The 14,485-nt window shown below is 40.8% G+C and overlaps 1 protein-coding gene across 3 annotated transcripts; it reads left to right on the top strand.

The window, feature by feature from the left end:
• Positions 1 to 888: 888 nt before the first annotated feature.
• ptger2a (prostaglandin E receptor 2a (subtype EP2)) lies at positions 889 to 13,701 on the top strand. 3 transcript variants are annotated; one of them, XM_034098555.1, is made up of 4 exons: positions 889 to 1,038; positions 1,415 to 1,462; positions 2,512 to 3,422; positions 10,866 to 13,701. In XM_034098555.1, exons 3-4 carry the CDS (start codon positions 2,598 to 2,600, stop codon positions 11,151 to 11,153), a joined length of 1,113 nt encoding a protein of 370 aa, XP_033954446.1. In that variant the 5' UTR covers positions 889 to 1,038; positions 1,415 to 1,462; positions 2,512 to 2,597; the 3' UTR covers positions 11,154 to 13,701. The 3 variants fall into 3 exon arrangements, with proteins under 3 accessions (XP_033954446.1, XP_033954437.1, XP_033954427.1); XM_034098546.1 differs by having other exon boundaries at positions 1,302 to 1,458; XM_034098536.1 differs by having other exon boundaries at positions 1,302 to 1,462.
• The last annotated feature ends 784 nt before the right edge of the window (positions 13,702 to 14,485 follow it).

The following is a 14,485-nucleotide window of genomic DNA, read 5'->3' as shown; positions in this document are numbered from 1 at the left end:
TGCCGGGTCCTTTGAATTCAATAGTCATAGGGGAGGAAAACAGGACTTATGTCAACATACTGTACAGTTTGCCGCATGCACCCTCACATACTGTACAAGACATTCCTTGACATTCCCAAGATATCATATATTGTTGTTATAATTGTAATATTAACAGCCCAGGACCTCTGCACAGAGCCATGCACATTTGGGAGACAGATTCCCTGTTAACAATTTAATATAGATTTTGTTATTATCCAAAACAAACAAAGTTATACATATGTAAATGACTAGTGTACAGTATACTTCCTACAACTGTAGTTTTTCTATAGTTTTGAGGTTGCTGCCAATGTGGAGTTTTCTTGTGTCCATCAGGATTACAGGGCAAAAGAATAACATTGTGTTCTGCAACAATGAGGCGATTAATGATTAATTCCTTTTAAAACAGGAAATGAACTGCCAACAGTGTGGATGGCTAATATAATAAGACAATACAAATATAGTCTTCCAGTAAGCAGATATGCTGATTATTGTTTCCTATCATCGTGAATATAATATTCAGGATTTGCAACTGTTGATTTGATGACAGCATCCTGGGCTCTGTGTACTCTCAATTTCAATCTTTTACTATTTTACTACATTCTATTGACTAAATCCTTAATTGATTCAAAGAAACAATAATAATAATAATAATAATAATAATATATTTAATTTATATAGCGCTTCTATACTATTCTTGAATTTGTTGTATATTATGACATTTGACTACAGGTTGCGCTTTTGTTATTATCTAGTATATTTTGAAGGAGGCTTGAATCTTGGGGTGGGTGTAACCCTCCCTGTGACGTCACCGCCTCGCTCCCTGTAACCCGGGCCAGTCATCCCTGCCGCAGCACAGTGCCGCGCGCGCCTCGCCCTCTGCACAGCTCACCTTTACACTAGAGCTTCTTTAAGTGGAACAAAGGACACATTGGGATACATTTGATCAGCCGTGCGACTAAAGCTGGATTAACATACTGACTTTAAGGTCTACACTACGGGGAGAAGGTTGTCAAATAGGTAAGAACTTTATTATGTGGATGAGTTTCACCGCTGATAAGTCCACGCGGATGTGACAGCGGCTCTACTGCGAAACTCAATTAAGAAAACTCGCAAATGTGAAATGTCCTTTCTCACAGAAAAACGCTCATTCTGTCAGAGCTGAACTTAAGTCATTTTGTAAGTCTGTAATCAATCTTACACTCGGCACACATTGTATGCATGCAACAGCATTTCCCCCAAATAAAGCTAAACTTTACAACTTTTCTCTACTGACTTTACAGTATCATTCGTGCCCTTAACTTCTCCAAAACGCGGACCCAACACCTGTCTCCTCCGCTGTGTGGCAAACATCTAACATCTCCACGGTTGTTGGTGTCTTTTCTCACCGATTCAGTGAGCCCTACACTACAGCTTCAGGGTGGACACTGAACAGAGCAAGTAGGTGAGTTACTTATCCTTCCAAAAAAAGTCAGTACATGATATGCAAATAGTGATTTTAAGGGTGGAGTACTACTTTAAATTCTGAAATCAAAGACTTGTCAAGTAAATGTTTCTTATGTCATTGAATGTTTTGTAGAGACAATGCGTTTTATTCTTTTCTTTGTTATTCTTTTCTTTGTTATTCATCCCGTTGCTATGATTTGTGTGTCATTATTCGATTGTGGTCACTGGGTCTGATCCTGGTTATGATCTGTCTCTGCTTTTTATCCGTTAATCATATTATATATCCATGAATTTAGAATCAATAAAGGTTTCCACATTTTTCATGAGAGAGCTTGTCATGCAACATGTCTCAAGATTAAGCACACTGGGAATAAGAGCATGAAATTGTGTGAGAACACTTGGCAGCAGACCGTTCAGCCGATATCTGAATAAGTGGTGGGACAGAAGAGGAACAATGTTGGGTTTCACATCTCATACGGCAGCTCAGTTCGTGCCTTGAGTCTTTCAGTATACAACGTTTTCCTTTTTATGAGAGGAAGAAGATGTTCTGCATGGGATCAGTTCACTAGACACTAGACTTGCAAACATGGAATTAGAGTGGCGTGTGTAGCGGACTTTGTTGACATTGAGTCCAAACAGAGTCTACACATACGGGAGACGAGACAATATCCTTGACAAATCTCCTCAGGCAAGTTAGGGTTCATTTGGAACTACTTGAGCATAGCACTCATATGAAGCCTTCTCTAAATTTGACTCGCAATCTAATCTATGTTTTTTTTGATGAATCGGCAGATGTGGCCAACAGATGTTTGCTTAGCTTTGGTTTCAAAATTGGCCACAAATTAGGAAGCAGTAACAATGTCATAACAAATCTGAAACTTGCTATCACTTGTGATATGTTTTCACTTTAGGTTTCTCTTAGAGCTGCAACTAAATTAAATGTAGGAGTTGACAATTAATCTTCTGTGGGTAAAGGAAGTTAAGAACAGACTGATTTTAAAAGCTGCAAATCTAAATAAATGTTCCTTTTTTCCCTTTCTGTATCAGGATGGCTGCAGACAACTTTTTAAGAACACATTTCTGACGCCCTGGGGCGAGTTTTTCTGATTACATCTAGCTCGTATTCAGCCACGATGACTACAGATACCGATCTGTGCCACAGCAAGCACCACATCGACGGCATCATGAGCCCGCTGATCAGCGCCACCATGTTCGCCGCGGGCATCTTCGGAAACGTGGCTGCCCTGGTGATACTGGAGATCCGAAGACGCAGGGCCATGAGGTCCGGGGATGGTTGGCGGCGCTCGTTGTTTCACGTCCTCATCACGGCGCTGGTGGTCACGGACCTGGCGGGGACCTGCCTCGTCAGCCCGCTGGTGCAGCTGTCGTATGCGCGCAACACCACCCTGATAGGGATGTCGCCTGAGTCTCACAGCGTGTGCTCGTACTTTGGAATCAGCATGACCTTCTTCAGCCTGGCCACCATGTCGCTCCTCTTCTGTATGGCTCTAGAAAGGTGCTTCGCTATTGGGTACCCCTTCTTGTACAGCCGGCACGTCACCAAGAAATGTGCCTACATATCAATCCCAGTGGTGTTTTTGCTATGTATTTTATTCTGCCTCCTCCCTTTCGCTGGGTTCGGTGAATATGTACAATACTGCCCCGGCACGTGGTGCTTCATCGACATGAACCCTATGGAACCGGAGGACCGGGTGTATGCTAACCTGTACGCCACCCTGATGCTGGTGCTGGTGCTAGCTATAGTGGCGTGCAATGGGTTCGTGGTGTACCAGCTGTTCAGGATGTACCAGCGGAGGAGGAGGAATGGAGGGTCTGTGATGGGCACCACAAGATCCAACGGCGAACGCAAGGCCATGTCCATGGCGGAGGAGGTGGAGCATCTCATCCTGCTGGTCTTCATGACCATCATCTTCATCATCTGCACGCTGCCCCTGGTGGTAAGATGACAGCACATGCATGCTTTTACCCGTTCATCATAAATACACCCTTATGTCCAATTTGACTGCTGACAGCTGACCTTTGTTTCTTCATGTTTGGCTAAATTGAATCTACTAAGGACTCGTCATTGAAAGCAACAGCACTTAATTGACTTAATTGGTGTTAATTAGCTTAATGGGTCAGATAAGGAGTTGGGTCAGATATTGATTACTCAGACTAGGGTCTTACCTGACATTGATACATAAGTCTTTCTTTTGTATTTTAAACAATGCTTTATTTAAGAAGACACAGCACTGTTTTTTTCTGATTTAAAACCCCCTTAACCCCCGCCCGCAGGCCCATCCCTACAGGGGACAGAATGATAGTTGTGCAGTATAAATAACAAAAATAAGTGAATGGATAAAATAGCAAAGAACTTGGCATAAAGAAGAGACGAAGAACTTAAATAGAGAATATATGAAAATGTAATTACATTATGGTACATCATGAGATATCTTGAAATTGGGTAATTTTCTTGAATCCAAGAAAGATAAAAGCATATTCAAAATGGAGAACACATTTAAATAAATAATATTAAGGAAAATGAGTATGCATGATATTTGTGTGTGGAATCAGAAATATATCATACTGAGTGGAGCATCTCCTGTTAGGATATATCCATTACAGAGAGTGAAATGTAGCTACTGTACTGTAAGTGATATACATTGTGTTGGAACACATTTACGGGCTTTCAAACAAAACAAGTAACAAAGTATATCAACATATCACCCAGAGCATATACATTTAGCCGTATATGTAATGCAATCTGATATATATCTTTGTATGACTGTCTGCATATTGTGGCATTCTGTTGACCTGCAGCTATTCATAAATAATACAATAGACTCTGGGCTGCTCTGATGCCAAGTAATAGACTTTGTCTTTTTAGCTACTTCTTTTTGATGACTGGTATACACGTCTCATGCTTTAATGTTCAAAAAGCTCTTTATTGTTCTCATACTGCCTGTGCTGCAGCACCTCTTTTCACCCTCTGTCTGAAACCAGAGCCCAGTCTGCTCTGATTGGTTAGCTGGCCGGCTCTGTTGTGATTGGTCCAGAATGCAATCAGCTATGTTATCAGGATGTCATTTGGACAGAGGCCGTAATTAGAAGATAATACAAGACCACCTTTTCAGAGGTCCTTAAGCTTCTCCTTGTCCTCCATCCTGCTGGGTTACTGTATACTATGATCCTGAGCCAATAGGATAAATACATACTGTAGGGAGGACTGCGATTAGCTAACGGCAGTGCTGGCAGACCGTGAAGTGAACTTTGACATATTTCTAATTGAATTGGCTCGTGAAAAACACACAACAGAAGCTAGGAAGTAGATTTTGGAGACTATAACAGTAAAGATGGGTGGACGTAAGTACAAATTAAACCCACAGCTGACCTATCATCCAATCATTTGTCTCTGTAAGACTCCTGGGCAATCTGTTAGCACCTCTGGTATGAAAGTGTCACTTTGGATTTCAAAGGTTACATCAAGAACTTCCCTAGCCGTGTATATTGTTGTGCACTTCATCACAGACGGCACTAATGAACGTGCCGTGGTCTGCATGTCCGCTGTGGCCTTAAATGCAGAGTCACAACCTGCATGCCTGCTATGATTGACAGCTCCTGCATCACGCTTCATATAATAGCATCCACAACTTCACAAACACACACACTAATTCATTTGAGGGTATCTAAGTAAATTAAGTGTGTGCAAATCTTTGTATTACTTTTTGCTGAGTGTTACAGCTATTTCACCTCACACTAAGCCACTGAACCAAGCAAAGCAAACAGTAGCTGATTATGCCTCTGAAAGGACTTATGGCATCATAAGGCAAGGCAAGTTTATTTATATAGCACCTTTCAACACAAGGCAATTCAAAGTGCTTTACGAAAGACATTAAGACAATGGCATTTAAAATCAGTCATTAAAAAGAAAAGATAAAGATCATAAGGCAGCTACTGGCTTCAGGTGCTTTTTTGTGGGCCGATTTGAATCATCTCTAATTCTTAGAAAATGTATCACATGAATCAGTGCTGAATAATGCCATTCACTTTTATTCCACTGCCTACTATTATGGTAAAGAAAATGTATTTGACACGCTATTTCTGCCTGAAGTGAAAAGTATAAAAACGTCCAAACTATCCCCAAGGCGATAGCAGCAAGCTGACAGAGATGAGTACAGTGTACGTACGCCTCGAGATGATCTTGTGAGAAGCATTTGTGTCCGTTTGAAAGTGGTGGCTTATTATAATCGCCCTCCTCTGTGCGCCGTGTATCAGGTGCAGACTTCTGCAGGCAGGTAAAGGACACAGTAGGTATCACCTTACTTCATTAGCTGTCTTCACGGCCTCATCAGGAGCAAAACAGATGACTCAGTACAGTGAGGTGAAACAAGGACACACAGGAAGGAGACAGGAGGCCCTACATTGAACATAGGTCAAACTGATTTCAATTTTTCTAAGAAATCACTAAAACCATCTGTTTTACCTGTGTTCTTATTTGGTCTTAATTGTAGTTGACGGCATCCCTACATTAGTGGAGACATGCATTTTTGTTTTTATATCTCTTAAACTCATCAGCCACATAGGCTAGGATTCATTTCAGTCCTACTGTTATCCACAGTGTGGACATAGTAGTGAAACTATGTGGAAAAAACACCTTATTATAAAGCGTGCTTGCCAGCAACACCAGGATTTGAAATAGTTATTTTCTCTGAAAATGACCCACCTTCCCCCATGGTCATTTTGTTCACCTACAACAGGCCTTATGCATTGATACTTAAAAACAAGCTCAGAAGCTTTACACTGTTTCCACACGTATGCTCAAATGTTACCAGGGAATATCAGACATCATTTTATATTGAATCAGCATGTGGTGTTGTCTTGTCTTGTCTGGAGGGAGGGACTTACACTGACATAACTGTGTGACATCAACTTGAAATTGAAATAACTTTGCTTTTGTTTCCTTATTTGTTTAAATCCCTGTTGAGTTCAACTTTGGCAGTAGTGAAAATGAGTTCTACATTTGGCAGAGACTCCCCGATCCTTTCCTTTATCTTTCCACCCACTGATGACCAGTCAGTGCATAGGTCCTTTTACTCGTTAGGCTGTTGATGTGCATCTTGTCTGTGTCCGGCTAATAGCCTGTCTTACATTTTCTCTATCAGATACCCAGTGACGGGAAGCAGACCTTTCCCCACTGCGGGCAAACCGTCGTCATGACATTAACGTCATTCATATATGATTCATTCCTCCTATGGGAATCCTGTGTCGCACACACTGGGAAATCACTTACTTGCGCCAGGCACATTCGGCTCTCCTCTCCTCATATATCCACAGAATGGCCGCATTAACTTATTGGAAGACATTTCCATCTGCTGCCCTGCGGGAAGATGAAGAAAACCTTTTACCATATTTCACTCAAAGAGCACACTTAGTGATTGTGCTGATGGTGCTGCGGTCTCATATTTTAATAAACGTCGTTTGGAGTCCTTATCTATGCAGCATGTTGTTCATTTAGTAAGGTATCGCCCAATTTAGAGTTACATTGCCAGAAGGGTGGGGCCGACTCGTGATAGACAGGCCACTACCAGGTTTGAGTCTGACTTTGTTGCTGTTTGTTGCGACCTTCACTGTGCATTTAACGTCATGAAAGAAAATGTTAACTTTATGATGGTTTTATTAGTTTGACTCCACTGACGTGTGCCACTGCCGGTTCCAAAAAAACAAGATGGCGACTGCCAAAAATGTTGAAGGTGTTTCATATCCGCTTTGTGGTCACACACTTTCAATGGCTACACATTCAATCATACTAACAAAGAGTATGAATGCATTATTTATTACGAACCTTATATAAACATTCATTGGTTTCCAACCAGCAATGTGATACCGTAGAGTTCACACACACGCACACGCACACGCACACGCACACACACACACACACGTTCAGTGCCTTCTCAAGTTTAAACTGGGAGCTGGTTATATGTGTGTGTGTGTGTGTGTGTGTGTGTGTGTGTGTGTGTGTGTGTGTGTGTGTGTGTTTCTTTATAATGTGCCTCTGGTTATCTGGGAGTGCATTACTAATTGAAAAGGCCAAACAATAGCCCCTTTGGGACAGAAAAAAACGCACATTGAACCAGGAAGAGAGTGGAAAGATGACATTGGAAATACAGTAATGGAATTTGAATGTTGCAGTTAAATCCCACAACAATTTTGGGGGAATTTTGGCCTTTCTAAGAAGAATAAGGTCATAGACACTAGGACATGTTAGGCATATTTGACAAACCCTCAATAAGTTGTTAAGTTAAACCTCCTACCAGTGTTATGAGTTTAAGGCATGTGGGTTCAATTATGCATCTTTGAAATGGAATATTTTAACTACTCTCACATTGTGGGAAACTTAATGAAAAACAGGCGCAAGCAGAGATTTAGAGAGATTGTCATCTCTGACTGGCATATTTGCTCAGCACACAGATCACTTTCACATTGCAGTTTGTGAGGATCAACCCTGACAAACACTTTACATGACGTGTTACTTGTTAGACGCTTTTATACAAAGCCACTTACATACTCAACACTGTGGGCGATCCCCACAGGAGCAATTTGGGGTGAAGCGTCTCAGGGACACAACGACATGCTGACTGCAGTGGGGTTTGAACCTGTACCACTGCACCACACGCCTCCCACTTCACATTAACACTAGTGTTATGCTTCCTGCTGCTGAGAGACGAGAAGAAAATGTGTTTCACAGGGCGAGTTGGATTTCACGGTAGAGCCTGGCTAAACAAAAAAAATCTGTCTCCACACGCACACTTGGTCCAACGCCTGGCCAGTCAATCCCAGTCATGATCTCATGCGGATAGGTTTTAAACGAAAGTGAGATTAGCATGAAGCTGTTCAACACTTAAAGATACAAAACGACATTGCACACCTCAGTAGCTTGATAAGTAGAGTTATATTTTAACTATATGCAGATGAGATAATTGTATCTTTAACCACTTCCCAGATGAGGTTGCAGAAGTCACTTTCTAAGTGCCATTCTCAGCTTCCCGGAAACAATTGAGCCACCGCGTTGAGAGACTGAGCAACAGGAAGCTAGCTTTATGACATTGGCACAAAAACGTTGGGGCAACCAACTACTGCTTTTCACAAAATTAGGTGCTTTTATTTTCAAGTCAACTAAGAAGAAAATGATTTCATGGAAGAGAGATAAGTGTGAGGATAGATGGTGCAGATTTAAGAGAAACATTTTACATATACTAAACATTTATTTTTATATATATATATATTATACAGATGTTTGCTTGTAAAGGAGTATTTGGACATTAATATAATTAATGGCATCAAATAATGCATTCATTGACTTGACAACCTGTTGGGTCACTTCACCTTCACATTTCATTGGATATTGTTCCTGTCTGAACCCCAGAGGCAGCAGCAGCAGGGATTTCTGAACCTTGGAGCTAGTCATGGCTTCCATGGATTGTAATAATGCGCTGGTTCCCAACTTTGTGGACATCAGCCTTGGGAGTTTTCTGCTACTCACTTCATGAGCTCATATTTGAACCAAAGACGGGAAACAATGAATGAAATCAGCTGCTCATTCTTGGCCTCTATGGTGCTACTAAAAACAGCCGTATTTAAAAGCTGTTTCCTTTTCCAAGGAGACAAGTCACAATTTGGTAGATATATAAATTATATTTAGATATTATTATTATATATATATATATATACATATATATTTCATTTCATTTTTATTTGTCCCGCTCATGGTACGCAAAACTAAATGTAAAATAATTGCCACAAAACATGACTCCACCATTGAGCAAAAAGGAGCAGGGAGAAGAATAACATCTTATGTGACCTGCCCCTTTCTAAAAAAAATTCATAATTCATAATAATAATTATTTATTTTTTTCACAGCCAAACATAACAGTATCTTAGGATACTAAGGGAAACACAAAAAAAATAATACTTATTTCCCACTTGACGGTTAACGGAAAGAAACAAAACAACACCAAAACATCACATGTATAAGGAGAAGAAAGGAAAAGTGCAACACCCTCACCTGAATCCTACTGGAGAAGAAGGTGGAAAGCGACGCATGATGATAATAATAACAATAACAACAATAACAATGGCAATGAGACCCGCAAATACAGAGGAGACATCACATCAAAGACATCAAAAACATGAAGGACCAGAGTACAGACTTATTCACATTCTGCTTCATATAGTCCCATCTTTCTTAATTTATACAACTTCTTTAACTGAAAAATACATATACAATTCTTTAGATCCTTGTGTTGAGAATTCCACAATTGTACACTAACTACCGAAATACACATTTGTTTAAGAGTAGTCCTTGCATATGGATGCTTACAATTTAATTTCCTTCTGTGGTCTTCCTTGTCTGATCCAAAAACCCATATATATATATATATATATAAACATGGGAATTGAAATGTGAATCTGCCACAACATTCAACATCTGCCGCTCATCCTCTCATTACACCTCTCATTACACACATGTTCACACACTCGATGATTTATAAGCGATCTGTGTTTGAGCAAACAAAATCCTGAGAGTAATTGAAATATCCTCTTGGCATTAGGACAAACATCTGCAAACATCCTGTTCTAGGACAAGTGCTAACGCTTACTGCGTAGAAGAGGATACAAATAGTGAACATGCCAAATCAACTTTTTACTACTATATTTATTATGCAACAGTTAGTTTGAGCAAAGGCTAACACCCAAACAACATTTGTGTGGTTTGCACATGTACAATTCCCCTGATAACTATTTCGCAATACCAGCCAGTCTTTGAACGCTTTGATGATAAATTACAGGGCCGCTAGAAAACCTTATAATTAGACAAAAAAGCCAGTATGCACGCTTTCTTTCTGATTTGATGTAGTTCGGTAGAAAGAAAATAGTCTTTGCATGACTCTTTCCAAACATGGTCTTTGAACTTAGTTGATTATCGGGACAATGATTTCTGGAAAAAGACCACCAACTGCTGTTGAGTTTTTGAAGACATTTTTTGCCATCCGGCACTCTGTTTAGAGTTGACAATAGTTGACCCTAAGGGTTCGTGTCCCTTCGTGGTACGCTTTGCTAAGATTGACCAGTGGTATGAAATTTCTCTCAGTATCTAAACATTCAGGACGAGTATTAGCTTTGCCTTTCAAACAGACAAGTGGTTCCAACTTCTATTGTTCAACTCCCATATCACCATGAACTGGTTCTAGTCTTCATGTGCTAATGCTGCTTTAGAGGGTTTAGTGAGAGATGTAGACCAGGATGCTAACTAGGACGTGTCATGGTTACTGTTAGCATTGGGATTATACTTTGGCAGCCAAATTCATTCCCTCTCCTTCCCTCTGTTTTTTTCCATGCCTCAGATCCGGGTGTACATCAACTCCATTGTGGGCGGAGAGTCTCACCTCATGGACCTGATCGCCTTGCGCTTCATCTCCGTGAACTCTATCATCGACCCCTGGGTCTTTATCCTCCTCTCCCCCAGCGTTCTGCACTTTTGCTGGTCCTTCATTTGCAGGGCCTCCCTGGGAGTCTCCAGGGGATCCATTTTTAAATCATCCATGGCCAAAGAGAACTCTCCGGCGAACCTCGAACTGTGTCCACCGACGTTAGTGTACACCGAGAACTTTCCCTCTGGGCAAACCCTATGACCATAACAGTCATATGTATATGTATTGGACACATGATAAAGCGAGGAGGTTTCCTGGGCCACAACATCCCTCCCATGTGGGGGGTGTTATCTATTTTATGGATGTGTTTCCATGAGATAATGGCCCTCACTGTGACTTCTTGCCAGACACTTGGGATTTCCTTCTACTCCTAGCATTTCAGCTAAGTGTATGCATGTTGACTGCATACGGGCTTCTCTAAAGTGTTATAATTCAAGTGCAACAGCCACTTTTGCTTGTATGTTATGCTAATTAATCAATGGAATTAAGAGGCTGCTGATGGAAGCTACAAGAGACTTCATTCAGGATCGGGAATCGACAAAGCACTGTGGTCTGTTCATTGGAGGAGCTTGTGGCAGAATGCAACATACATCTTCCAACAAGGACTTGCTGTTGTACATGTATACTTTGATTCAAATGCTGCTTTCCAAACTAACATATAGAGCACACTCAAAGACATGAGTCAATATGGGGTGAAAACAAACCAGGATAACAAAAAGTAAGCACATTCAGAACTAAATAAGAAGATACATCAAGAAGAGTTTTGTTATCAAATGTACAGAAGGTAGTCGGTTTGCAACAGGAAAGCATTGTAATGCTTGTGCATCTCACTAAAGATACATGTCTAGATACAATCTAGACATGAGACATGTTCATACAAGTCCAAATGAGAGCTGATATTAAATAGGCACGACTTTCTTTGAACCTCAGACTTTGACCCCCGGTCTGCTTTGGTAACCTTTCCCCTCGCTCCACTACCAGACTCCTGCTGGAAAGGTCAAAGGTCAAAAATCCTGGAGCCGGGTCAAGACTCAGGAAGTTGTGACAGAAAAGTTATGTTGATCATGCATTTATTTTATATATACCATAAGTAGTATACTGATACATCATCATAAGTTCTTCATATAAGTTACCTTTTGACTTTTACAGATCAGGTTCTCTAAATGTATCATCAAAGGATAAACTATTCCATAAAGTACATTTAGCTGGAAGTTAAAGATGCGGTGTGTTCAGTATTACTCATTGGAACATGTCCCCATATCATCTAATGACGGTATTTTATAAAACACTGCCAATTGCCATTGGTCAAAAACCACTGTGTTCCTTTTTATGTTTCTGGAGTTTTATAATATATATTTAAAATAATGTTTGAAAGCTAATTATCATTTACTAAATATTATTTTATTGTACAGAATGTGGAGTATGGAGCCTATAGGTTTCTGAATTGTCTGTTACCCTTTAAAAAGTACCATGTTTTGTTTATTATGGGACAGAACTTCTTGGCAGGTCCTTTGTTCTCTTACATTGTTTAAAAGTGATTTGGAAACTATGAAAAGAGCACCCCTTATTGTTATCCATCAACTTTAATCATTAACCATTAACTTCAATCCATTTGAACTGCATTAGTTTCACTGGGGAACATCTTGAAATGTTATTTTCAATGCGTGTTTTTGCAGAGCACCGCCATTCATCAGGGACAGACTATGTCCACTTGAATAGACGCTAATAGCCCAGATGGAAACGTCATGGTTTCTCTGTTGTATCCTTGTGCTGATTGTTCAAACGTGTTTAAATGCCAACTAAACTGCTGGTTCTTCTATGTTATATTATGACATTATAATGATGTTGGTTCTAACTGACCTGAATTAGAACTAGATGAAAAAGCAGGTTGTTTCTCCACTTTTACATTTGTGCAGCGGTAAAAGTAACACATGCTGCATGCATACAGGGTTGTGTTTCGCAACACCATGGGAAATTGTACTACAAAGAGTGAATCAAATTCAAATTGGGCTCAAGTGTTGACAAGAAAATAAGCTACTACAGATTTTAGCTCATAAATCTCTCGAAAGTAGATACACATTGGGATACACAACAGCAGAGGTCCAGTTTGAATCGAAAACATGTAATCCTGGAGTGTACAATGTGAGAAAAAAACCTACAAGTTCTCAAACTATGTCTTTTTAAAAGTTGCCAGAACATTAGTGAGCATGATGTTAAACTTTGGGGCTGTAAACCTTTGTGTGTGTGTGTGTGTGTGTGTGTGTGTGTGTGTGTGTGTGTGTGTGTGTGTGTGTGTGTGTGTGTGTGTGTGTGTGTGTGTGTGTGTTGTGAGAACGGCTTTTTATTGCCTCTGCTGTTCTGAGCTCAGCATCAAAATGTGCAGTGTTAACGACAGTGTCTTACTGCTTCCTGTGTGAGTGTTTGCTTCTGTGTGTTTTCCTGTTGCATGTTTTGCAAATTCTCCCACATACATGCTTGTGAGTCCATGTGCCTACAATAGGTGCAAGCTTGTGTGTGTGTGTGTGTGTGTGTGTGTGGTGTGTGTGTGTGTGTGTGTGTGTGTGTGAGCGTGTGTGTGTGTGTGTGACAGACAGACAGACAGACAGACAGCACTGATGTGTCAAACAAGAATGCTACGTAGATACCTACCTGGATGTCGTGTACTCTGTTATTATAAAGTACTGTAAAGGAAACTGACTGCACTGAGTGTGTGTTTTATGGCTTTTGTAAATAAACATCTCGTCCACTACATATTCTGTCCGACCTGCTTTGTAACCCCCTGCCCCCCCCCCACACACTGTACTCACATATGTGTTTCCAAGAAAGCTACATACACACACACACACACACACACACACACACACACACACACACACACACACACACACACACACACACACACACACACACACACACACACACACACACACACACACACACACACACACACACACACACACACACACACACACACACACACACACACACACACACACACACACACACACACACACACACACACACACACACACACACACACACACACACACATATACCATGTATACATCACTTCAGGGGACATTACATTGACTTACATGCATTTCCTGGAGACTTATCCTAACCATAACCATAACCAACACCTGCCTAACCCTAACCCTTAACCTAACCCTAATCCTAAACCTAACCAAGTCTTCACCCTACAATTAATGATTCCCCTTATGGGGACCTCCAATGTGTCCCCATAAGGGATGTAAACAGATTTAGGTCCCCACAAGTATAGTAATGCTAGACCACACACACAGGATAGGTTCCAGATGTGGAGATCGAGGTGTGTGTGTGTGTGTGTGTGTGTGTGTGTGTGTGTGTGTGTGTGTGTGTGTGTGTGTGTGTGTGTGTGTGTGTGTGTGTGTGTGTGTGTGTGTGTGTGTGTGTGTGTGTGTGTGTGTGTGTGTGTGTGCGAGAGAACAGGAAGACCTGCGGGGTGTGTGTGCCTTGAGGTATCTTTTCAGGCCACACTGCCATGTTCATATAGA

Source organism: Pseudochaenichthys georgianus, chromosome 2 (genome assembly GCF_902827115.2).
Source record: "Pseudochaenichthys georgianus chromosome 2, fPseGeo1.2, whole genome shotgun sequence".
Classification (NCBI taxonomy): Eukaryota; Metazoa; Chordata; class Actinopteri; order Perciformes; family Channichthyidae; genus Pseudochaenichthys; species Pseudochaenichthys georgianus.
This window is presented reverse-complemented; position numbering and strand designations above follow the sequence as displayed.